The sequence below is a fragment of the Lepisosteus platostomus genome, chromosome 18 (assembly GCF_059453375.1).
Source record: "Lepisosteus platostomus isolate fLepPlt1 chromosome 18, fLepPlt1.hap1, whole genome shotgun sequence".
NCBI classification, from domain to species: domain Eukaryota; kingdom Metazoa; phylum Chordata; class Actinopteri; order Semionotiformes; family Lepisosteidae; genus Lepisosteus; species Lepisosteus platostomus.
The window spans coordinates 1,024,634-1,051,752 of NC_142628.1; the positions used below are offsets into that span (position 1 = coordinate 1,024,634).

The following is a 27,119-nucleotide window of genomic DNA, read 5'->3' on the forward strand; positions in this document are numbered from 1 at the left end:
GAGGGTCCAAGTGCAGAGCAATGGGGTTGCACAAGGCAGCACTGTTCCCGGATGAAAGGATCTGCTATCACACAACACATCCACTCTTGATGCCGAGCTCACAAAGGACACCATTGTGGCAGTTACTGGTTTGATATGACGTGCAAATTGAGGTTCAAGCCTGGGCGTTACAAACAAGTGTACACTGTGCCACCATGCTTGGCCTGATTACAGAACAGAACGTTACAAACAAGCACAGGCAAGACGCACTGAGGTTTTCCTCTTGACTCAAGCCTTTAACAGTTCAAAATCCAGATTCCCTTGTGTTCTCAGAATTGAACAGATACAGAGCCATTTCAATGAAGATAAATTACATTTTAGCTGCAGCCAGATACAGCTAAAACTAGGCAAATGCAGAAGCATGCCATCTGCTCATTTTAGAATAATGCCATTATACAGTACACCAACAATGTGTTTATAAAGCATCTTTCCAAACCCAAGGATGCTGTACATAGTGATGAAGAAAAAGAGAAAAAAATCAAATGAAAAGTTACAGAAAATTAAACAGGAACATATAGGATAAACTGTACACCAATCAGATAGAGGCCCTAGTAAAAAATTGTGTTTTAAGATGGGATCTTAAAAGAGTCAAAGAATTTGACTCTCAAGAGTTAGAGGAAGGTGACAGAACAGTCTGAGATCTAGTCCTGGGTGCAGAGCAGAGGAGCAGCTTCAACCGGACGCAGCCTGCAGAAGAAAGGAGCTGAGACATGTATGATGGAGCCAGGTTATTCACACCCTTGAAAAATCTGTAACAAGATCTTCTACTGAATACATGACTTTTATTGGCAAACACTGTACAGATGTAAGTGTAGGCGGGACATGTTGGTGTGATGTAGGAGTCTAGCTGCAGAGTTCTGGACATATTCCAGCTTTCTGAGAAGAGTGTTAGGGAGCCCACAGAGCAAGGAGATCCAGAAATCAAGCCTTGATATTATAAATGCACTTAGCATTGGACGCTGATACAAATTGCCTCACGGGGGCAATATTTCCGAGGTGAAAAAAAAAAAGTTTTATTGAAATGTTTTACAAGAGGTTCGAAAGACAGGAGAGGATCAAGTGTGACTCCCAGATTACTGATTTCGGCTGATGCCTGTAAGAGGAAGCCATCCACCAATACTGTGAAGCTCTCCAGCATTTCCAGCTGACACTCACTGCTCACCAGTAAAATTTCCATTTTGTCACTATATAGCTACATGGAATTGGATATCAGAATAATTGGTTGCTATTGACCAACTAGACTACCAAAATATATTTCAGTTCAAAATGATCTACAAAGTCTTTACTGAGGAGGCAGCTCTCATGAGCAGTTAAGGCTGAAACCCTGTGGCCACTCTTCCTGAATCACTGTGTATTGTGGGTAAAGATCTGTAGCCCTCAGAGGCATCCCACCCCCACTCCAGAGCTCCCTTCTCAGAGACAACATTCAGCTAAAACAACAGAGTCCAGCTGGAGGGGTCAGATGTAAAGAGAAGCCCCTAACAAAGCCCCCAGAGCCCCTTTCAAATCCAGGACAAGACCTACACGAGGTTCAGCACTTAATGATGAAGTCACACCGATGACATGTGGGCCTGCCACAATAGGGGACACCTGTCACGGGACGTTCTTACTCAGGACTAATCCCAGAGATCCCAAACACACGGGCCCCTCCCTGATAATACCAGGACACGGGACTGTACAAGCAGTCATTGTCTGCAGATTAACTTGTGATTCGCTCTGGCTCTTAATTACCGAATATTTACAACATTAATCTCATCAGCACACCGCAAAGATCCGTAAAGCACTCCGTGGGCTATTCCGAAGCGCTGCCACAGCGATTACCAGGACAACTCTTTACTGTCTGCATTTCATCTTTTTTCCCTTTTTTGTTTTCAGTCAGCTCGAAAAGATTGATTTCTTTATCTCCTCTTCTGTTTCTTTTCTGTGGCCTTAAAGCAGCAGATTTTTCCAATTGACTCATTACTGTAAACACCAGGGGGCCACTCTGGGCATCTGTTAATATTAAGAATATTAAGAAGCATGGAGTTTCACCGCAGTTAAGGACTGTCCAAAAACAACTGGACTTCTGCATTCAGTTTGGTAGATCTTTAAATAAAAAAGGAAAGGACTGAAAACAAGATGAGCTCTCTGCTTGTCTGATTTCCAGTCACTGCTGGAGTCCCTGCCTTCGCAAAAGCTTGACTGAGCTGGATAATAGCACGTCTCGCACTGGGTACACAGAGCAAGACAATGCCAACCATACTCCTGTTTTGGAAAAAACAAAGCATCCACAAAAATTATATTCTGGTTTCAATCATGGATAAGCTGTTAAAGCAGACTGGGTGCTTGGGATAACTACTGTATGAGTTTCCATAAGAACTCTGATAAGCTTAAGTAAACTGATGACTAACACTTGAGAAGACAATGTCAGCTTATGGATTTATACTTTCTGTGCTTTGAAACTACTGAAATGTGTTGTTTGGTGAATAGCAATATTTTAGCTGATGAACAAAATGTAACAACATTATTGAAGAACCTTACAGAAAAAAAACACCAAAGATTGGAAAAGCCAAATCACCCCATAACCCACAATTACTTGTCAAAAGTAATTCTGCATTCAGCTCTGGACTGGGAGCCTTGTGTGTGGAATCTGCATGTTCCTCTGCTGCCCCACGCAGAGCATAGTCCTGCCCTACTGCCTGGGTCTGCAGGCTGGGCGGGCTTGTGGCAACTCAGAGACTTGTGTTGAAAAAGTGCTGTTTGATAACACAACTGGATGAATTAAAATATAGGAATAATGAATGAATTAATTAATTATATATGAAGGCTATATTTTTTTATGTCCAAGTTATAACACAACCAGACTCACTAATGTTCTAGAAAAAACACAAAAGCAAAAGCAGTTTAGTGACATCTGAAAAAAAGTTTCTTTTTCAAACAAGATTAATTACTTGTTACCCACCTGAACAGCTACCCACCTGAAAGATTAATTACTGACCACTAAATTTAATTCAAATTTAAAAGAACATTTTGGTTGATTTTTTATCTGATAATGCATGAATTAAATGTTTCGATATACACTACACACAGTGAAGTAACGGAGAAATGTTTGTGCATTCATTTCACATCTTTATAACAAAATCTAAATTTAAAATCAATAAAACACTTTACACCTCTTGAACCAAGCCATGTTTAACAGCTTTTAATGACCAGTTATGCTTAATTAAATGCTCATTTTTTTTCATCCTTTATGATAGTTACTTTTGCCAGGCTCTAATCTCAAATTAAAAATGCAATGCTAAAACAGGAATCCACTCTGATGGGTAAATACTGCCCCCTTCCGATAAAATAAAATATATAACATTCGTAACTCACTGGCATGTCTAAATGAGACAAATATCTGGTTACCTAAAAGTTGGTTCTCAGAGCATAAAAATATTTTAAAATACTATACAAAGTATATAAAGCACAATAAGAACAGAAAACGGTGGCTGTACAACTTTAAACACCCTATTAATGAGTATATATTTGATTCTGGAAATTTGTCCTTGGCAAATTAAAAAGGCTGTATTTGTAGAAGTTAACAAAGATAAAAATGTCACATATAGATCTTCTAAAACTCTCCTTCAAATACAGTCAAGTATTATAAAGTATATTATAAATATAAAGTTACCCTTGAGACGAGTCTCAAGTGATCTGTGAATTATTAATCATTTACCGCCATCTAGTGGTCATCGTGGTCCTAACAGTGATGGTTAAATCCTGTTCCTGTAGAGACGTGCGTTCTGTCCCGCTTGAGCTCTGGATGAACGCGCTGCACCAGCAATTGACGTACCGGGCCTGAAATACCATTGTTTTCTCGTTCCTATTCTTTCTATCCACTTGGGCCTCTACTTCCATACTGTTCACTGTGCTTTTCAGATTATCCATACATTTTATGTCATATACGGGGCATTCGAGTTACAAACTTCTTCTAATTATACAATAAACACAAAAAAATGCAACATGATTTTACAAAGTAGGCCTGACAAGTACCAACACACTGAAGGTCGTCAGCAATATATCACTTGGGATCTAAACCCATGAGCACAGGATAACATGGACAGGACACTTTCATGTTGGCACTGTTTGATGACAGTATGTACAGCACCTGTATAAAAGCATGCTGAAGAGCTTGAATATGACATAAACTGGCTCTGAGCTTTATACAGAGCTCGACATCTTGTTTTAAACTCCTGTACAGATTATGAATGGAGGACTGTGGAATCTTGTTCAAAATATCCTGTATCTCTAAAATCAGTGTATGGTTTCAGAGATAACAGCACTGGACAAAACGTTTCCTGGCCTGCTTTACCACACGGAGAAAATGTTTAACTTCTAAAGATACACATACTGTATCAAGGGTTTCAAAAGCGTATAATGATCACATAAGTAAAAATAAAGTCACTGTGCTTAGCTATTTATGGATGAGTACTCTTACTCACCATCCAGAAGAGAGTTCCATTGGCTAGAGCCTGATACTGATCAATGGTGGACAGCACGCTAAATATCAGGCAGGCCAGCACTATGAGAAATCTGTAAAAGAGAAAAACTCACTGTTACCACAGATTCTCTCTACTCTTTTTGTTAGGGATCAAGTGTTTTAGTGGAGGATTCTCATTTAATCATTTATAATAGAGGGAATGGTACAGGTTACAGATTCGATAATCAGACTGTAATTGCAATGGTTTTTAATTGACGACACAAGCCTCTGAGACAATATGGCAACTGCTGAGTACCCCATTGATCAGACATGAGGCACAGAGGTTAGAGAGAAAGGAAGGGTGTTGGATAAGGCCATGTTTGAGAAGATACAGGACTGGAAAATATGATGAAAACTGTGGAAACAGAGGACAAAGTGGGTATACAGTGGAAATTACATTAAACAAATGCACACAAACATGAGCACAATCTAATACTGCAGCACAAAAGGAATACAAACAGCAAACGATAGAACATGAACGTTATTCCTTGCTTTGCAAAAATATTTAATTCTTGTTTTCATGCTCCTGTGCAGTCTATAAATGAAGGACTGAGGAATATTGTTGTAAATATCCTGTAACATTTACCACAGGTCATCCAAATTGGTTGGTTGCCATTCAGATCTCTCAGTAAGCATGTATTCCCCGATGGCCTCAATGCTGCTCTTATCAGGACTTGGTGAGTGATCCGTCAGTGTCTTCATGTTCCAGACAGGCTGGTAATACATGCTTGGGGTCACTGTCATGTATGAAGGTGAATCTCTGTCCAATGAGATGTGTTCCTGAGGCGGTGGCAGGGTAGATCAGATTTATTTACTGTATTTACTGTACTGTTGTCTAGTCCACCGTCACACAAACTGCCATTGCTTGCTTCCAAACTCCTCAAGCTTGGACTTTTCTATAAAGACCTTTTCCAAGTTTATTCATCCCTTTAGTACATTTCTGTTCCCCATTTACATATTTTTATTTGGTTGCCTCTTCTCTGTAAACGTTTCCAAACAGCTTCACACCCAGTTAGACCATTTGAAGCAATCTGTATCTTACTCTTCCTGAAGCAACCTTAACGCATGTACTTGCAGAAAAATCATTCATATGATCTTGATCTTTACTTGATCAAGACATAGAAAATTTACATCACATTGAACACTTTTCATCTCAAAACGCTTCTAATGTCAACTAATGTGTCACGAACCTTCTTCAAGGTCTTGCATAAAATGTAAAGCCAGACTGCAACCTATTGACCGGACTAGCCTTCTTTGGCTAACACCTCAAAAGCTATGCACTTGACGTGAGATTTCCTTCCCAGGATACAATGGGTTCATCACAAGTTCCTAACTGCATTTCCAGCAAGGATTCAACCATGAAGATCACTTTCAAAGCAACTCTGGGGTAAAGCTGTAGAAAGGCACAGATCAGAAGAAGGGTTTAAAAATATTCTGAAGACCATCAGTATCTCTATGAGTATGGTGGAATTGATCGCTATGCAGTGATACGCACCCAGACCATTCCAGCACCTCTGAACCATCTCATAGAAGCCATAACTGAGCTAACGAGTGGCCTGATTGGACTATGTACAATTGGAAGTATATGTATGTGAAGAATTAAAAAACATGCGTTGCAATCAAAGATGTTAATGGATATATTTTTATTGACAGATGGATAATTTAAATGTCCACACGTGTACAGGTGCGCAACTGCAGCAAGGCAGCGTTTCAAACAGGATGATGAACAGGAAGCAGGTTTCCTAATTTCTGAAAAGGGGATGTGGCTCAGTCAAAGCATTCCATTGAAATTGGTTTGGATTCCGTAACATTCTGCACTTGGCCAACATGACATAAAACAAAAGAATGCAAAACTTTATCACAGCGCCTACCTAATAAAAGACCAATAATTTGTAGTGAAATATGATTCGGCCTCAGTATAAAGAGGAGTTTAGAGCAAATTATATTTAATCGATTGTGATACTGAGGACAGAGTCTCCATCTCTGTGTGCAGTATGTGCAGTTTTTATTCAGACAACATTAGAACATCTTCCACCACAAAACGAATGATCTGGTATTAACAGACTGGTAGTGCAGAAGAAATTCTAAACAAAATATTTTCACCAAAGATAAGAAACATTATCGTGTCTCCAAGGTAAGCTTAAAATGAGTTATTAAGCACCGTCAGAATGTTCAGAGGAGAAGAAAACTTTCAAATGGGAAGGAAAGAAAATATCTTCCTACAGAAAACATCCCCGAAGAAGTAAAATTACACTGTAGCTCTATCTGATCTGAAGGGAGTGAAAAACAAGATACCCACTGAGTTAACCCTTCAGATTAACACTACTGTTAAACTGTTAAAGTTATCTTTGCTGGTAATTATAATTTAGAAGCCTACTCATAGCTGGTTGAGCAGCTACGAGACTTTTTGAAGCACAAAAATGCATATTTACACATAACCTAACCTGGTGCAATTCAGGTAAGTGAGACTGTCCTCTAAAAAATAAAAAAAAAACTTCGCAGGCTGACTAATAATTAACCCTGCTGAGAATGAAGCAGGGCAAATGCAGAAATGGAGTAAGATTGTTGTTACTGCATCAAGAAAGTTATCCCCGATGTCTCAAGTCACCCGGAAGCCTTCTCCGTTTTCGTATGTAAAGATTAAATATGACATATACTATTTACCTAAGAGCAGCTATCATTAAAACATTTTTTTCATTATTGGTTGTACATTCCTGTACTCTGTACAAAGTCTTTGGTTTTAGACTTCAATAGGTGAAGACAACTTTTTATGGCTTAAAGAAGATCCTTCAGTTGAGCTGGCACAGAGCCTGCCATTTTCTCTGCAGAAGATACTGTCAACATTATAGACCGTCTGGAATTCCAGTACATTCAGATAAGGATCCTATATTCAGCAGTTGGTATGAGGACTTAGATAATACCTCCCTAGCCAGACTATATGATGAACCTGGAACAGATCCATGTGGTTTCAGCAACCGTCTCACCTCTCTTTAAATATAAACGTGACACATCAAACATGAAACCTCTCACATTCAGTGTATTCGACATTTCAGCACATTACACAAAATTGAGAGCAGATGAGCTCAGTCCTTTCATACAGGCATCATACAAAATACACTCTACCATACTGTAGCAAGTGCTCATGGAGGTTCTGAATTTGTTGTTCATAGCTCTTACATTGCAAACGGGTGCATCGGAAGCTCAAAAGCTCCACTTTAGGAGTTTTCACCGGAAAGGAAACTACCTTATTAGTTTGCCATTTTAAGCACTTGAATCGGACTCAGAAATGTGTCTGAAGTCACGTGATTCTGACAGCCAATCATGAGCCAGAAGGGATCTCTCCCAGATGGTCACTAGATTGTTTCTCATTGGCCACATACTGATGCACATGAAAGCACCTACACGTACTGACCTTTCTTCTGCCAGGGCCAGAAGGAATGGTACCAACATTGAGAGCCAATTGGTACAGAAAGCCGTGCATTATGGGAATCCAAAGAATTCCTGTGAAATGTGTATCTATACAATGTAAATTTCCTGCTGCAAGCACAGCTCACTCTGATTGACTGCAACAACTTACCTTAACACCTGTATATGATTTTTCCATCATCCAAGTTTTCACCCAACCCTATGAAAGCTTAACCCGAAAAACATATTTTTCATCCTCATGGTAAATGAGAAAAACTCTCTCATCTTCTTACTATAGACAAAATGTTTCTATACAAAGCAAAAAGAAGCAAAATAAGACAACAGAAGAAGAATGTTTATCTTTTTTTGCACAGAGGAAGCACCAAAAATATTCAGAGATCTTAACCTTAAAAAAATTCTTTGTGAGCATTATGTTGAAATTGCTTCATTTTTTGTGGATTTTTACCACCTTTTTTCCACTACCAGATTGTGTGCCCTTTCTTCTGAGTGAACAGTGTTGCTGTACTGAAGACAAAGAAGCAGCAGGAATGTCTCCTGTGTACAAGGGTCCCTCACAGGGGCCCAGAGATTTTTCTCAATCAAAGCAGTTGAATGGTTGTTTTGCCCCATGAACCACAGGTGCTACAGCTGTGATTTCAGCGTCACGGCCTGAAGTGGTTGGTACTTAAAGATAGAATGGAACAAATTCCAGACAGCCCAGGGGTGTCGAATGACAAGAAAAAAAGTGTAAACAGCTTCAATTGTTTCAACAGATCAGGTCAGTTCATCATCAGCTATTTTAGTCTCAGTAATAGCATCTTTAAGGTTGAGGAAATCTGCACAAAATAAATATTGCATGACCTGTGAGGACACCTTGAATTTCCTATTATTTTTCCTGTAAAATGAGTCCTCGAGGATCTGTCCCGTGGGATTTCCAATGACGTTTGCAAGGATCTGTAAAGATTTTTCTGCTCAGGCCACAGATTCTTGCAGATTTTTCTTCTGTGTTGCAACAGAGGCTGCTTTGTCTCCGCAAGCTGTCCACATTCTCTGGAGCAGGCTGGTGCTGCGACACCTCCTTATTGTGCAGGAGTATAGCAGTTATGGAACAAGGTTTTAAGGTTGGGGAATTTGGTGAATGTGTTTTGGTTTGGCAATCCAGCTCAGTGAAATGCAATGTATCCTTAGACTGAGCAGGCTCCTATTATTATTATTATTATTACTTTGATCAAAGATGGATATGATCTCCATTGCTACACAATGCAATGGAAAAATATGACAGCTTGTACTGAAGATAGCAGGATGAGCTGCACAATAAAGGCTTTTAATGTCTCACAACTTCCCTCCATACTCAGTAAACTTAGTGCAAAAAAACTTGTGATGGTCTTATGTCCATTTAACTCAAAGACTTTCAAAGTATTAGGTCACAGAACATTAGGCACTGGGACTCTTGCAAATGTTTAGAGCCATAGTGGTTGATAAGACCTTTAAAAGAAGAAAAGAAGCAAAACACAGAAAATTTGGAGTAAGTCTCTTGAATACTGTCAAAGAAAGAAACGGAAACTAACGTTATCAGCACAACTTCTTAGTCCACTACTTTGAAAGATAAGGCACAAGTGGCATATTATTTGGCTCTATGTTAACAAGAGAAAAAGGTCCATACAGTGTGCCAGCACTCTATTTTTCTAGCGTCTTGCACCTCTTAGTAATAACATCAAGCCTTGGCCAATAAGTAATATTGTACAGATTTTAGAAGCTCAGTCGTGTACTTGGTTAATCATATAGGGAGAATCAAACTGAAAAACTGATATTTCAAATTGACCTCATGCAGGATTCGCAGTGTTGTCTAACAGAACCAACAAGTAGAACAAGAGGACAGACATCCGAAGAACAGAACAACTATTCAAAGACTTAACTGGTCAAATTGCAAAGGAATTGCAAGTGATGGTGCAGACAATATAACAGAAATAGCAGACGTGAAACAAAAGATACTCCCGACAGCTGGCAATAACTTCATTTGGAATCACCGCTTCATTTCCCTTGTAGCTTTCAGATACAAGAATACTCCCCCTAATTTTATGACTGTGCTTAAGGAAGCAATAAAAATGGCCGATTCCGTTAATGGCCATTCACCTAACAGCAGGCATTGTGAAGTGCTGCGCTCAGAAACAGGAGCAGAGCCCCCTCAGTGTTTCACACTGAAGTTTTGTGGAAGAGAAACAAGTTAATCAAGTTTGAATTAAAAAAGTTTTCGCACGGTGGCAGATCCTCCCAGCCAGTGGCGTGGCAGAAGAGAAAGATTTACACACATTAATTCATCAGCTGTGTCTTTGAGTGAAAAATACACGTCTATATTTCAGTACAGGGAAAACCTTGGCCAGGGATGAGGCGAGACCAGTCCCTGAATGACAGAATTACCTCCTCTCCCTAATCTGATCCATGACCCAATTTGCGCCACCTGGTTTCCCCTGTTTTCAAAACTGCAATGGGACATATTCAGCCAAGACTGGCTCTGCCTCCTTCCCCAGAGAAGTACCAGCTCCCTGGAGAGTGAGCTCACTGCTGGCAGCTAAACATTCATAGGCTGAGGGGGTGCAGTACTCCCTTTGGTGACAGCCCTATTACTAAAACCGGTTTTCACAAGAACCTCCTTCTCCTGTGTCCTCTACCAATTTAAAATATAATTTGGAAAAACTTGTATCCGATGTGTGTGCAAATGTCTGCTTGTATAATATTCTCTCGTCTGTCCCTAAGCCGCTCTCCAGTTGCCTAAGCCAACAAGACAGATCAGAGACAGCTGCTATGTTACACATCCCAGCACCCAACCCAATTCCCAGGATGAGGACACAGTCACAGCACAGTAGTGCACCCCTACCAAGAGAGCACTGTTCAACAGAAAACCTGAAGGCTTTTTGATAGCAACAAACCACCAGGTTATTCAGGCATTTTTTTCTTTATTTAACCTCATCCAGGTCAGAGTGGCACAATCTACACCTAACTCCTCCACTGCCAGTTCAAACAGTTACTGTAGCTTTCAATCACAATGCAGTTCTCTTCCCTCAGAATTAATTTATGGCTCAATCACAGCACAGGGAGTTCTTTACCATCCCAAAGTTGAGATAGCTCAGCCCCAAACCTGTCTCAGGTATGTCTGTACCAAACAGGATCCTTTTAGAAAAACATTTGCAAAAGCTACTTTAACCTCTGAGGTTCCTCCCGCTACATTAGGCGCAACGTTTTCCACAAATCTGGGAGTTGTAAAGCACAATGGCAATAATAGTCTATGAGACCTTAACACAATAGTTTGTGACTTTTAACCTTCAGCTAAGGCCATTTTTTTATCTGCTACTTTATCCAGTTTCAGCTCCTTCTCGATTCTACCAATCATATATCCCTCGTATTTGATTTGTTGATAAGCAATGCAACTCTGGCATTTTGCTGTTCAGGATCAAGAGTCTGCTCTTTCCTAAAGCCTTCAGAAAGATGATGTTTAAACAGTTTTAAAACCTTCTGAACAGTTTCCTCCTTCGCTGGAGAACAGGGCTCTCTACAACAAGCGATATGGGCAGACTCCATCCTGCTCTGTGGCTGTTGGCCTCTTGAGTAGATTATTCTTTATTCCTTCACTTACAGGGATCATGAACTCAGGTCAGAAAGGCGGTCTCCCTTGTCCTCCTGGCATTGTCATTTTGTCTTTTTAACTCAGCTTATAGGCAGAAAAAGGATACAGCGCTTCAATTTCCTTTAAAGAACTTCATCAGTCTAAGGACGGCTCACCGTTACTCACTCTGGGGAAAGACTGAGAAAAGGAAGTCCCTCCCCTTGCCTCCCAGGAGGTGCCATAGCCCTGGGTGCTGCTGCCTCGCGGTGCCTGGGTCCTGGGCTTGATTCTGCTCTGGGGTATTTCCAGGTTGAGTGTGCACGTTCACCCAGTGGCTGTGTAGGTTTTTGCTGGGTGTTCTGGTTTCTTCCCACTGAGCACAGACATGCTGCCAAAGCTAAGTCCTGAAGTGTGCATGGGGCTTCTCATCTAGAGTGTCACCTGCCTGTCAGCTGTCTGAGTGGGTTCTCTGTTAGACCCAGCAATTATTCAATATGCCCAGCATTGGAATCAGCATTTATCACTCTAGTCAGCAAATATTACTGTTAGAAGTCTCGGAAACTGCTTTTCTTCCTTGGAAAAATCCAGATTCTGTAAACCACTGATTTAATCTGTTCGTCATATTAAACTTGATACCAACTTACCATTCCCTTCTGCATTATCATGTCTCTTGCAGAAAAAGTTTGCAATTTCTTTTGACACAGTATACTATATTCCTTCACCACTGTTACATAAGTGTTTTGTTCCTGAACATGGGCTGGAGTTGCACATGCTCTAAATTTGCTCTGAAGCAAACTCAAAGTTCAAACAGGTAGTCTCAGGAGTCAAGAAACCTCTGGCTCCTGCACATTTCCCCAGCGAATCCAGAGAGAATACTCAGTTAGATGTGTGATGGAACTTACTCTCGGGGTTTTAAATCACACAAGTAAGTCCACTTTTTTTGTGCTACCATTATACTGAAATCTTTTTACTTTCGTGCATCCCCTTCTCAAGGGGTCACCTACAGTAAAGATCCCCCAACCCATTCCTGTGGGTTGAATTCCTGGGGTGCCATCTGCTTTGAGTATGTGTGTACTTTCCCATTTCATGTGGGGTTTTCTCCAGGTGATCCGGCTCATTCTTACAGTCCAAAAAGGTCAACTGGCTTCTAGAAAACTGGCCCTCGTGTGTGTGTGCGCGTGTTTGCATCTGGATTTGTCTGCCCTGCGATAAACTGGCATCCAGTCCAGGGTGTGTCCTGCTTTGTGCCCCTGCTTGCCCAGACAGACTCCAGCTCCCCCCGGCCCTGAACTGGAAGAGGTGGATAGAAAATGGATGGATGGACAGCAACAGCAATTTGTAGGAAAACCTAAAGAAAGCAGCTGGAGCTCTAAATACATAATCATACATGATCAGGTCTTTCTCCCTTAATTTTAATTATATTTAATTAAAATAACATTTTGCCTGAATTTTAATTTAAGAAATAACAAATATTCCTGGGATATGCATCATTTCCTTTAACAGCTGCCAACCCTGATAAAACAGACACCAGGTTTTCCCAGACTATTTACAACAACCTTACAAAAAAACCATGGTCTAAAGTCACAACCTAAATGCTAATCTGTACATGCTGAAGAAGCCCCTAGAGTTATCAAAACCTGTGAGGACATAGAAAGGAATGTTTTAGGCTTTTAGGAATTTCTGCCCCATTGTGTACAGTTACATGCTGAGCAGTTAAAAGCTGTCTGAACATGCAGATGATTCTGGATATCAGCGGTGTCAGGAGCAGATGCACTTATGGTATGGCATTTTAAACTATTTCTGTACAACTACATAGTAAATAAGAGTAACGTCCGTGCTGGATCCTACAGCCATATAATTAACGAGAGTAACGTCCATACTCATACCTGAAAGCCAGTCTTGGTTTCTGTAGGTTTCTGTAGGATTGAGTGGTCACAATTCACTCACATAATTGGGATAAAATACCTTGTTTCAGAGAATAACAGCAATGTCCACTGTGTGGATTTGAACCTGCTACCTTCCAGCTGTGGCTCCAGAGTACAACAGATTGTTTTCAGGGGTAGCATGTAGATTAAGGATCTGCTCATGACACCCCAGACTTCCGGGCATGCAATCAGCTTCCGGTTCCTCTGTCCTGTGTTTTCCCCTTCCCTCCCTGTGCACAAGGAGCTGAACCCTACAAGCTGCACTCTGGGAAGCAGCAACCCTGAAGCTAACAACTCGGCCACTGGATATTGTTTGGCCAGAGGTCAGGAATAAAAAGTTGATCGAGACTTGTGCCTCACTCATGACTTTAACATTGACAATGTTGGTCTGACTTTACTCCGCTTATATAATGAAAAGTCATCTCTTCCCTGTTATGGTCTATTTCCCTAATCCCTTGTGACAACGCCGACGGAGCTCCTTCATTCATTGGAATGATGGTGGGCTGTCCACCCCTCCCGTCTCTTTTGCTATGTTACAGGAGCCATAACTATTCCACACTGCATCTGACGCTCCATCCAATTCAGGGTCATGGGGGAGCCGGAGACTATCCCAGCATGCAACAGGCACAAGGCAGGATACACCCTGGATGAACATCAGTCCATCACAGGACACACACACACACACATCAGGCCAGTTTTCCCATTAGCCATTTATCCCACCAGTATGTCTTTGGACTGTGGGAGGAAACTGGAGCTCCTGGAGAAAACCCATTCAAACATGGGTAGAAAATACAAACTCCACACAGACAGCATCTAAGGTCCAGAACTGAACCCAGGGCCCCAGCGCTGCGCGGCTGAGCAATGCCAGCCACTGCACCACCATGCCACCCTAGCTGAATGGCCTAGGTCCGAAATTAAATTAACAATTTAATATTCAGCCCAGTAAGTGACCAACAGAATTTACCAACTCATGCTCTCCCTTGAAATATGACAGAAGAGATTACAAGGGGCATTTTAACTTGCTTTTTCTATGCAAGTGAAGGGTAAAAGGTTAATGCAGTGCAATGCATCAACAACTGTTGGTGTTAAACCAAGTTATCTTCAGCACATCACAGAACCACAATGACGTGTGAGAAGAGATATTCCACAATACATAATTAGAGCAATTTTTTATCATTCGGCATCTGTTGTTAACACACTTGCACATACAAAAGACATCGCTTAGGGACCTACCTTTTATAGTAAAAAGAAACAAAATTTTAAAAGCAATGGAGAACTTGCAACTTTAAGGAGTCATTAGAAACAAAAAGGTTGACTGGGTGGCCTTATTCATAAAGAAACCATATCAACACCAACTAATCAATAACATTCAACCTCCCTGCAGTAGAAAAGTGCTGTTGGCACACCTCAGCTGGGAAACCGGTCCAACTGATATCATTCACATTTCCTTCATAAAGCTCTGTTCTTCAAGGTCACTTCTGGGTTCCTTAAGAAAACAACTCCATTCAATGTGACTTCTGTGGCTGTTGTATGAAAGAAAGATAAATTTGTTTTGTTTCTAGAGATAGGGCAGACTGCCTTTCCACTAACAATACAAAAACCCAGGAATAACAGATGACATGCAATGTTTTCCAATGTTTCCACCACTGGTAAACTGCAATCACCATGCTCTATGCTGTTATACAAACACACAAGTGATAAAGAGTGTGAAATTACCTCACAAACCTCAGACAGAATCTGAAGTTATCGTAGTTTTTCTGGATGTTTCCTTCGCTCCAGTGGAAATGCAGTTTAAGAGGAAAGTATGCCAAAGCACTGTTTTCCAAGGACAAGTTCTCTTTTCACCTTACAATCTTTATTTGAGATTTTTTTTGATACACATATGATTGTTTTTAAAAGGAATAATTTACTTTTAACTACTTGCACCAAAAATTTGCCATACTGGGAGAGAGAGAACCACCCATCTGTATTAAAGTAAGAAAGAGTCGTGTTGTTATTAAATTGAAAAAAAGAGAAATGAGTGGAATTGCATTCAAAACTTTTACTACTGTATATACAGTGGTAATCTTCCATCCACCCATTTTCTAACTGCTTTGTGATATTCAGGGTCGCAGGGAAGGCAGAGCCTGTCCTGACAAGCAACAGGGGCAAGGCAGGGCACGGCCTGGAGGGGGCGCCAGCCAATTAAGCTACCAATATGTCTTTGGACTGTGGGAGAAAACCAGAGCGCATGGATGAAACCCAAATTAACACGGGAAGAACATGCAAACTCCACACATACAGAGCCCCAGGAATTGAACCCAGAGCCCCTGCTTTGCAAGGTAGCAATGCTGGCCACTGTGCCACCATGCCATGCTGTGGAAGCGACGTATAAAAAGCCGATGACAGGAGTCTGAGTTGGGACCCTGGACAGACCTCAGGATGAAAAGAGGCTCATGACGGAGGAGAGGAGATTGTGCATCATTTCAGGCAGATGACACAGCACCTCCTTCACTCCTGTTCTTAGATCTGATCTGCTACATGTGGGCTCCATGACTACACAGCTCTGTTGTCACTTCCGAATTTCACAGGTTTTCCTCACTGTATTTTTTATTTATTCTCACGCTGTTTCATTAATATAAGCAAGATCTTGTTACAGTTACACTGAAGATCTCGGAGTTTGATGTGTACAGATTTATTATTACTCTGTATTATTAATCTGCTTTTAATGTTTTCAATTGTTGTAGGTTTACTACACTTAACGGTACTGTATTTAATTGGTAACTTTCTTTATTAACTTGGGGAATCTGAATATAGCTTCAGTTTTTCTGTAAAAATAAAGTTAAACCTCTTTTTCAGTTGCTAGTTCACCACCGCCATGCACCACGTCTAGCAACTTCAAAGCTCAACCAATTAGGACTGTGCCCCAGGCATCAGACAACAGACACCAAAGCATTTTGGCATTGCATCATATCCACTTTTATTTAATAATTATCTCCTAGTCAAAGTTTCGTATGTCATATTGCTGCACAACCTTAACAGATGTTTTGTACTGACCTTTCCAATCCATAGTACTGTAAAATTCTGAAAGTGTCAACTCCTCATTTCTTTCATTGATCAATAGCAGCATCATTTTCAACATTACAAATCCTGTACGGTTGCAGTGAAACATTGAAGTAGACTACACTGGAATGGCTGACTCCAGCCAAGCCCTCAGTCAGATACCAAGGTTTTGAGTTGTTTAGCTGTATAATTGTAATGAGAGTTTTATCAGTAACAGAACTTAATTAAATGTTATGCGTATTCAACCATGAAAGTCTCTAAGGAAATTCACTAAGAAATTAATTAAGTTAATTTGGCATTCCCAGAAAATAATTCTGAGACTGCTGATTTCATGTTTTATAAAAACCTGCATCTTACAATAGTGGAACAACTGCAGAAAAAGTGTAAATGTATGTTTTAACCCTCTATAACCTTCAAACCACTAGTTCCAATTAAATACAACTTACAATTTTGGGGGGATTCAAGACAAATACCTCACAGGTAACTCTTTACATTGCAATTTTCTGTTTATCAAAACTTTTAACAGTTTGAATAAAATTGTTTTTTATGTTGCTAATTTCAGTATCAGTAACCTCACCAGATGTCAGATTGCGCATTGTTAAAGATCTTACTGCTCATTGGCAAATCATCCAAAGAGCTGAAAAAGCACGAATCCGTGCGGAAACACTACAGAATGACTTGCAGTTGGACCCAAATGACATCGCCGAGTCCTGTATAAACGTCTGTTGTTTGTTCATGGGCATGTGCAGTTAGTGGTTATGTGCTAAAACGAAGGGGTATTGTGCAGTTATAGGGGCTCAGGGTGGTTGTCGGGAGAGTAAACTCACAGGTTCTAGTGATCTGCGTGGACTCCTGTAGGAATGGTACAGTATATAACGTTTAGACACAGGATGATGCCTGATTTTTCTGATTTCTCAGAAAAAGTATTACTGAACGTTTATTCCTCGGGATCAGAAACCAAGCGTGTTTTCCAGTCTCTGCAATTGACCGGTGAGGCAGCCATGGCCCCAGGGGGCCAGTGTGTCTGCAGGGTTCATTCCCACTCAGCTCTTAACAACCTCAATCATCCCACCATTGGCTTCATGGGAACAACTAAACAACTTCTCCCTGCTCTTTAGATGCTCCTACTTCAAAGAGACTTCGAAAACTCCAGACAGACTGGCCCTCCAGGACCCCCTGTGAGTTATCAGCTGCGCTACACCAAGGAAAAGAGTAAAACTGATCCAATTATACTTCAGCTGAACCCACTTTCACATCCTCCGCTGTCTGCAGATCTTGATCATTTCAAGACACATATCATTCATGGTTGCCTCTAAGCAAATATAACTGCAGACAAAACTCAAAAGTTTCTTCAATCCTTTTGGCAAGAAAAGGGAGTCGCTTTTGACATATGGGATTTAGCCAGATGGTTTCTTAAAGTATTTATAATTACAACATGAACGAGAGGTAGGAAACTCCAGCAATTTATTAACCCTGCGACAGTGCATTTTATTTAGTCACAGAAGTATTGTTTATTTAACTGAAAGTCAATCCTTCCTTGAAAGCTGCAGTTAGACACGTTCCAGGCCCTTGAAGATGAGCACAGCAGGCTCAGGAAGAAAAGGCAAGCATTGATAGAGGTCCTGCAAGGCAACTGGAACAATTCTTTGCAATCCATCTGCACACAGTCACTGCACATTTTCAATTCCGTCTTTGTTGCAAGAACACACTCGTATCACAGATGTACACATCAGAAGGAATGCAACGGTGACATCACGACTGACGCAGGAGCTACAATATCTGACACAACAGGCTAACAAAGTAAAGAACTCTGACTACATTAATGTGATGTTTCAAGGCAACACTCCATACTTCATCAGTTCTGATAAGCACAGATAAGGTCTCTTTGGTCTTAATGCACTGCTGCTCTTATAAAAAAGACCCTTATAAAAGTTAACTTTGGAGCACCAGGGCATAAACAACGTAAGCTACAGCAATACAAAACAAATAAGCATGACATAACCTTGGGTTGAGGAGCACAGGCAAATTTATAGTGGACAGTTGTCGTAAGTTGCATCTCATCAGAATCTGTTTACAGGCTCCCATAAATTGCTAAATTATTTTTTCCTTGTTTCTGATCAGGATACAAGACAAAGGCCGAAAAGAAAAAAAACTCTTGAGAACAGAGAATGAAATGCAGAGTTGTGAAGCTCCTTTGCTTGCAAAACTGCTCATTTCCTTGCAACTGGATCATTGCAGTGACGTGTGGGGCACACCTGTTGTCGATGTTTATATAAGAATGTTTCCCACCACAGTCCATTCCAATACTGCTCATATGCCAATGGAACACATTTGCCCCCTTTCTTTATAAATGGTCTCTTATTATTATCAAATGGATGGATGGTTACAGGACTCTTTGCTGGGATCTGATCGGCTGTGACTCATGGGTTCAAAGCAAACCGCAGTGAACCCCATTATGCCAGAAGACCACGTCCCTTGTAGTAGAAGTACTCCACACTGTCTAGGTCTCTAAGGGGGTGACATTCTGTACCCGGCTCTTGACACACATTATTTTTTATGAATACCCTCCTTGTGTTTAGATTTAAATTCCCCCCACATTAAGTGATAATTTTGCAAAACTAACACATTTGTGTTTCGGTATAATCTATGTGAGGCTTCAGGAATTCATTTGCGCTGCACACCAGGGTGTGTACTCCAGCCTGCAAGCAATCCCTTTTAACACAGTTCTTTGGAATTCATTTTGAATTCAATCTCGACACATGAGTTTGGAATGTACTTACAGTATGTAAGAGAAGCTCTTTCAAAATATGATCCAATTTTCTCTTTAAAACACAACTGACGAAAACACAGGACTGACTGTACGTGCAGGATTTATGTTACAACGTGTACTACACTCATCGCAACAGGGATTATTCCTCCAACAGGAATGAATGGGAATTTAGAAAAGGCAAAGTATACAGTAAAGATTATCAATGTCTGCAGAAAATAATGACACTTCGCTGTTGCAGTTTCCCCATCTCACCTCAGAGCCCGTGACCTGAAACCAAGATGAATCAGCTAATCTCAGTACTCCAGCTCTTAATACTTGGTGTCTGGTGAGAAGGAAGGTACAGAGAGATGACGGCTCCAATCCACTTCACTGACAGACAGCCGGGCCAGAAGGACGCGCTTTTCCAAATCCCAGCCCTGAACCACAGCCTCAACAGGTAAAGAGAACTGAGATGCAGCGAAGGTGACAGAGACAGACAGGATGCACAATAGCAAAGCTAAGCAGGAAATTAATAATCTGGATATAATCTATACTGGGAAAGGATGTGGGGACACAAGTATAAAACATATCTCACATCCTCTATACTTCCTTGCCCCTGCCACAGAAAGAAGGAGAGAGAGAGAGAGAACTGTGCGAGCTCACTCTTTGTGTTTTGTACAGTGAGAACACCCATGTGTGTGAAAAAAAGCCCAAACTCACCTTGAAAAAAACATTTGGACTCTCCATACTACCAGCGAAATATCTACAAAATACAAATAAAGGCGCAGACAATTCTGATGCAAAAGTGTAGGATAACAAAGTTGTAAAAACAAGCTAGTAGCAAAGTCTGGAAATTAACAGACAGTTGCTCATTATTGCAGCAAACTTTCTTAACTAAAATGACAATGAAAAGGAAACATTTCTTGTCATCTCTTGTGTCTGATCGCATCAAGTTCTGCAACATCTCCTCTGGACAATATGTGATTGATTAGGAGGGTTGCCTTGTTTCTCACCAGCCTGTGTATGCATGGGATCTGTGCAGCATTACTAAGACGCATGATGAGCTGCAGAGGAGCACAGAGCTTTTACAAGTTCACAGTCACATGGCAGTCAAGCAAGACAATGATGAAGTTTCATCTCCAGTAAATATGGTTGAGTAATTATTGCACACCACAGCGTGCTCCAGCTCAGCTCCATCTTCTCCTTTCCTCATGTGAGCTGTGCAGGCTCCCACCACACCCACACTGCCAGCTGAGACATAAACATACACAGACAGCGACCCTTCTTACAACCTGCATTCACCAGCGTGTTCAGATAACACAAAATAAGGATACAATGTAAGTTTCCACCTGCAGATGTTCAATATGAAGCACTGACAGCTGAGAGAACCAACATGTAAAAACAAAGAAAGAGAAACAAAGCCTCAAGGCTCGGGGTCAGTGAGCAACAGGGAAAAGAAAAGGCTACATGGATAAATACCATGATGCAACTTTTTTATTAAAGCAATACTGGCACATACACACAGAGAATATAAAAGAATGGTTTCAAAAAGAAATGTAAAATGCACCAGATTCATTCCCTCTTTTACCGCCCCTTGATTAAAAAACAACACCTGGGGTCTTTCTCTCCAGTGAAGGGATCCGCAGATTTGGCAGAGCGAACCGAAAGGAAATGAGCACTAGCATCCACCGCCCAGAGATGCCGGGATCCTGACAGAGCCTCTAGTGCGGTTCTGCACATGATACAGTAGATCGCTTCTCATTCCTGACAGCATGCTCGCTGGCTGCGCGGTCTATATCCTGCATCTACCACACTAAACAGACATCAAGACAGCAAAGCCTACAAAAACTTAATAGGCAGAGATCCCAACCTACAGTTCTGGGTGAAACTTACAAAGAACATACAGAGTGACATAAACATGATGATACCCAACCTCTGCTGTAGACTGCATGATAGTAACAAATCCTAATACAAACCATGACTCTAACCTTAATTCTATAGTTACTGATAAAAGGTAGCTCTGACCACTGCAAATGCTTTACTTGTGTATTAATTACAGACTGTTTATTATATGTTTCTAAATTGTATGTTCACAACCCCTTGACTACAATTCTGACCCAATTCTGAAGTAAGGGTTTGCAGCAGATCTATTGTACAATGATGCAGACACAACAGCTCATTGTTCCCTACTGCCTGAAGGCCCTGTCCTGCAGCAGCGCAGACAATAAAAAGCAAGTAATGAAAGCAAGGCAGCGAAAAGCAAAACTTCATTATTTATTAAGCAAATATTTTGCAGGCAAAGCACAATGTGCTCTAGAAGAAGAAGGGTAAGCTCAAAATGAAACTAGACTTGGGAAACTCAAACAACTGGCCTCATCTCCATGACCTTAAAAATCAATATTAAATTATAACATTTCTTATGATTGACACATTTAATCAGTTTACTGGTAACTAGGAGCTGTAAAGCTAATATTGCTAGCATCCTTCCAAGATGTGTGACAATGACGACTGTGCAGGACACACAAAGATCAATGTGCAGAATTCTGATTTTTAATTTCCATTCACTTTTCATTTTTGCCCTTCCATTTTGGAATCCTTGACTATTATCTACTTGGGCTTTACTGCTACATCACCCATCTCAGCAACATGATGACTGTGCAGGCTTTCTCCTGAAACATCCAGTATGTTTCCCACTGCAGGAGAGTTTGCATCTAGTGATGGAAGTTGTTCATGGGAGTCCCTGTTGCAAATCTCACCAAATGAGCGTCTTCACTAGCTAAGCCACCTAGGTTCCATTTCCCGTATTGGTTTTAAACAAGATACCAACAGATAAAACAGCAGGCCACGTGATATTTTCTTCTACTCAGATGTAAAAAAACATGAATCTTAAATGAACATGTGGAGCATTCTCGCATCACTTGAGAATAACAATACCACTATACCACAGCTTCAGGACACATCCTGTACAATATATGATGCTTTATACTATCCAACAGGTGTGTGGCAGTCGAAAGTACATCTGTCATTCATCACCTGGATTTGTTTGGATAAATTCTGGGCAATGACCCAACATAATTTGGATTTTTTTTATGCTGAAATTTTGCTAAAACAAATTTGTGTCTTTAAACAATTAAAACAAGACAGAAATCATTCATTTGTCTGACCATGCAAGAGTAATTTCTACTAGATTCTTATATTCTACTGAAAAACAACCCCACTATGCAGCAGAACAGGTGAGGACAGGAGAAACTTCAGTATGTGTCTTAATTCAGCTGAATGAAGGGGAAACATGTAGTCCATATTGCTTAAAACCAGATCAGAATTTAGACAGTAATAATAATAATAATTATAATAATTGCTTACACTTATATAGCGCTTTTCTGGACACTCCACTCAAAGCGCTTTACAGGTAATGGGGACTCCCCTCCACCACCACCAATGTACACCAGAGTTTTACACCCAACACAATTAACCATGGTCTAACACTCCTATGCTCTCAGTAAGTGTAAATGTGTCTTTAATGACCCAGAGGTTGAGCACCTCCTACAACACAGGTGTCCCCCTGCACCTTACTGAGGCATTCTGGTCAGGAGGGAAGATCAACACCTACTGGTCCACTTACACCACCTAGAGCAGCAAGCTGGTTTACCTAGAGGTCTCCCATTGCAGTCCTGCCCAGGCCCAGGCCTCTCTCACTCGGAGACCTGCCCAGGCCCAGCCCTCTGTCGCTCGGAGACCTGGCCTCGGAGAACAACTGAAACAATTCCGCCATGCTTTCCTCCCAAAGATAATAATGAAACATTTTTCATAATGTCAACATTTTGATGACAGGAGCAGTTCAGAAGAAAACAAATTGTCAGCATTTTGAATGAGTTACATATGTTAATAGGCATCACTTTTCTGCCTTGAAAGTATTAAGGGGATGTGATTTTTTCAGATAAGGCCTATGCTATAGTTTTATGTGCTTGGCCTTTGTGTTGAACTTGTGTAGCGGTTCCTCTCCTGCCTCCTCATGCTGCAGAGATTTCCTTCTCTAGTTGGACTCTATTAGTCGTCCGTATGACATACAACATGCTCCTGCACCTTAGCTCAGTTCCCAACCCCCTTGGTGGCCACTGGACTGTCTTGTCACGCCCCCGATCCAGCTCGTCCTGCCCCAGCCCCTCGTGGGGTCTCCCAGTGATGAGCCGTTCCCCAGCTCGTGTGCTCAATCCAACCAGAGCTGACTTCATCTGCAGAAAGGAGCGATGCTCAAGATGTTACCACCTCTTTCAGCCTGCAGCTTGTTAAACATGATGCACGTTAATGCCAAATATTCATTGCAATTTAGCCCAGGGGTCTTCATGTGAGTAGCCGATCTAGACTACTGTCAATCGGGACGCCAGTACATCACAGTGCACACACCCATGCAGTATTTCACACGATCATAAGAGTGGCAATTTAGAGACGACAACTGATTTAGACCACACATTTATAGGCTCAGCTGGAAGAAAATCAAGCTGTAAAAATACTGTGCTGACAAATCAACGGGCATATGGACACTTTCAGTATTCAAAGTGATCCAGAAAAGCTGCCCAGCTGCCAAACAAGCTCCACTGCCCATGAAAGACGCGAGAGGTTCTCATGCTAGCAAATGTACACTCTGCAAGCTTCAGTTCGGCTCGGCTCCTGTTACTGTGCGCTGCTGCTGCACTCTCTGAGATGAGGAAATGTGAACAGTAAGCATCAATAACAATATAATAAACAACATTTCAAGAAATGCAGACAATGTCACTAACATAATGAGCTTTCATGTGGTTTAGTGGTTAGTATGAAGATATGGCAGCCATTCTTTGGATTAAACCGCACTTGGCTGATGGATAACAGTCTGGCCAAAAGAATGAGCTATTCCGAACCCTGGAGGGAATCAGGAGACAACTGGAGCAGCAGTGAAAAGAGGAGGGATGCTAAAGTAACCAGAGTTAAGAAGGATGTTAACACCCATCCATTCCAATAAAGGGTGACTGAGGAGCCAGAGCCTATCCCAGCACGCAAAGGGTGCAAGTCAGGACCCACCCTGGATGGGACACCAGTCTGTAGTGTGCAGCACACACAGGCACAGACACTCACACCAGGGCCAAATAACCTATGAGTGTGTCTTCGGACTGTGGGAGGAAACCCACATGAACACAGGGAGCACATACACGCCCCACGCCGACAGCAGCCTGGGTCCAGAACCAAACCCAGGGCCCCAGCTCTGCTAGACAGCAATGCTGACCACTATGCCACCATGCCGAACTGGATGTTTCATACTGGAGCAGGAAAGGAACAGTCAGCAGCCCACAGCAGGATAAATCAGTATTTTCTTAAGTCGTGTGACTTTTCATGGCAAAGATGGAGGCTCCAGAAATGCGAGCTCTGGCTCTTCGCCAGAGGGAGTTTGCAGAGCTCAGGGGCTGAGACTGAGTCAGTGGCTACCAGGCTTCCGAGCGTTCACCATCACCAAGACCACCATCACCCCTAAAACTCTCAGATTCTGCAAGCCATAAAAGCCAATGTAAAGCACACCAGAGGCACTTCAAAAATGTTTCACTTCCTAAAACAAAACAGACTTCAGCAACTCCGCCTGCCAAACAAGCTTTTTTTATATAGATGAGATAGATCTGCAAGGAAAAACAATGCAATCCACTATTCTGAATGTTGAAAGAAGGATTGAAAAAAAAACAAAGCGCTGGAACTACACGCACTCTTTGCTAGAACAATTGTGTAATGACACACTAGAAGATAATACCGAACAAACTGTACTAAGTATTGAACTTGGGGAGTCTAGGTTTACGGTGGATAACAGATTTTGTGTTTTGTCACTAAAGTTTTAGGAAAACATGGAGATAGTTTAACACAAATTGACAAATGAATGAAGCCCAGGTGATGGGCCCCCCTCCTGAGCTTGTAAAACCGTATATTAGGATGAGTGTTAAGTACAGACGTGGTAATAATTTTGCAGGTCCATGGGAAATTATTGTCTGCTGAAGGTAATATTATGAACAAAAAGGCAGACTGAAATAGAAGAGGAGAGAATTACAGGCTTGAACAGCTAACGCAATAGCTTGACATAAAACCAGATGAACTTGAGAAGGAAATAACAGCTCATTTCAATTGGCAATTCATAAAAGAATAGCTGTGTGGTAGTTCTACATAAGTCTTGTAAGAAACCGAAACACGGAGCTAATACCTTTAACAGCATAGAAAGAAAACATGAATAGGCTGTATATCCATCCATTCATTTTCAAACTGCTTTATGCAACCCAAAGTCACGGCCAGATCCCATTCCAGCAAGCAGTGAGCGCAAGGCAGGACACATCCTGGATGGGCCGCCAGCCCCTCACAGTACACACACACTCACACCGGGGCCAGTTTTCCCCACTTAACCTGGCAGTATGTCTTTGGACTGCTGGAGAAAGCCAGAGCACCCAGAGAAAACCCACGCAAACATGGGGAGACCATACAAATGCCATGCAGACAACACCCAGGTCTAGAATTGAATCCAGAGCCCTAGCGCTGCGAGGCAGCACTGCTGACCACTGTGCCAACCTACACTGTATATTTAAGCTCACAATATGTATTAACAACAATGAAAACACATGTGCAAGTCTCTCTATGAACTGTCTTCGACCATTTTTATTGTTACAAATTTAGGTTACACAGCATATGCATTTATAGTACGACTGTAGCATCAGACCTTCTCAGTGATTAGCATAATGTATCCATCTGGAATGCCTAGCACTGGAACTTCAGCTGATAAGGCTGGACAGATTCTTGGCAATGGAAAATTGCCTCTAACTGCAATGAGATTGTCACACACCAAAATTAAAAGACCGCACTTCATTCTACAACTTAAATTATGAAAGCAATCTATCCTCACAAACCATATTAAATCTACAGAGAATGTAGAGGAAATCTCCTTTGTCCTGGAAATGCTCAGCAGATAATATCTTTAAGAAACCAGAATGTAATAATTAAAAAAAAAAAGTCATCATGCTTTGGGAAGATTAGCTGGAGTATACAGTAGGTCTGATGGTAATACAACAGACATAACTCAACCTGCTATCCATCCACCCATTTTCTAACCACTTTATCAATTAGACATAGACCCTAACCCAGTAAGCAACAGACACAAGGCAGAATACATCTTGGACGGGACACCAGTTCATCTTAAAGCACACACAGACACAAACATGCACAGAAGCCAACAAACCTGGACACAACCAACAATTGGACTTTGCCCTCAGACAGACTGACAATGGACTGAAAAGCCAGTATGACTTCCGTGAGCATTAGCACAGTTCCGGTAGTGTTGAGGTCTACACAGTACTTGATCAGCCCCTGCACAGACTGCTGTGGGATGTTCCACCCTCTTCCTGCGCTTCCTGTGTAGCCAGCTGGGGAAGACTGACTCATCAAGGATTTCTCTTGTTGGCAGCATTGGCAAATTGCTGCCAACTGTATTCTGCTTGAGGAGAGGAGAAAAGGCTGGCCACAGCTAGATCTTGACATTTTTCCTTGAAGTCCCTTTAGTTCGAGTACTGCGTGGTTGTGCGTTGTCTGGCTCAAGGATTTTGTCCATGCATCCCCGAGCAATAAGGTTTCCACCAACCCACCGGATGGCTCCACTAATGCAATAATCAAAGTAACGCTAAACATGACTCTCACCCTTCCATCTTCCATCAGGTTTGCCAAAAATACCTGTATTCATATGTAGGAACAAACACTTCACTGCTCTTACTGCCACCAACAGAAAGTATCACCCCTGAGCAGCCTCCAAGCATGCACCTTTCATTTTCATGCAGCCATTCTGCTAGTGCACGAGTTCTTTCTTGT

The 27,119-nt window shown here is 41.5% G+C and overlaps 1 protein-coding gene across 4 annotated transcripts in view; it reads right to left on the reverse strand.

The window, feature by feature from the left end:
• The window catches only part of kcnq1.1 (potassium voltage-gated channel, KQT-like subfamily, member 1.1), a 283,894-nt gene that overhangs the window by 249,032 nt on the left and 7,743 nt on the right, over positions 1–27,119 (reverse strand). For all 4 annotated transcript variants that reach the window (XM_088610908.1, XM_088610905.1, XM_088610907.1 and 1 more), the window contains exon 3: positions 4,503–4,593. In XM_088610908.1, the coding sequence (XP_088467034.1) occupies positions 4,503–4,593 (91 nt within the window). The remainder of the gene's footprint in view (positions 1–4,502; positions 4,594–27,119) is intronic.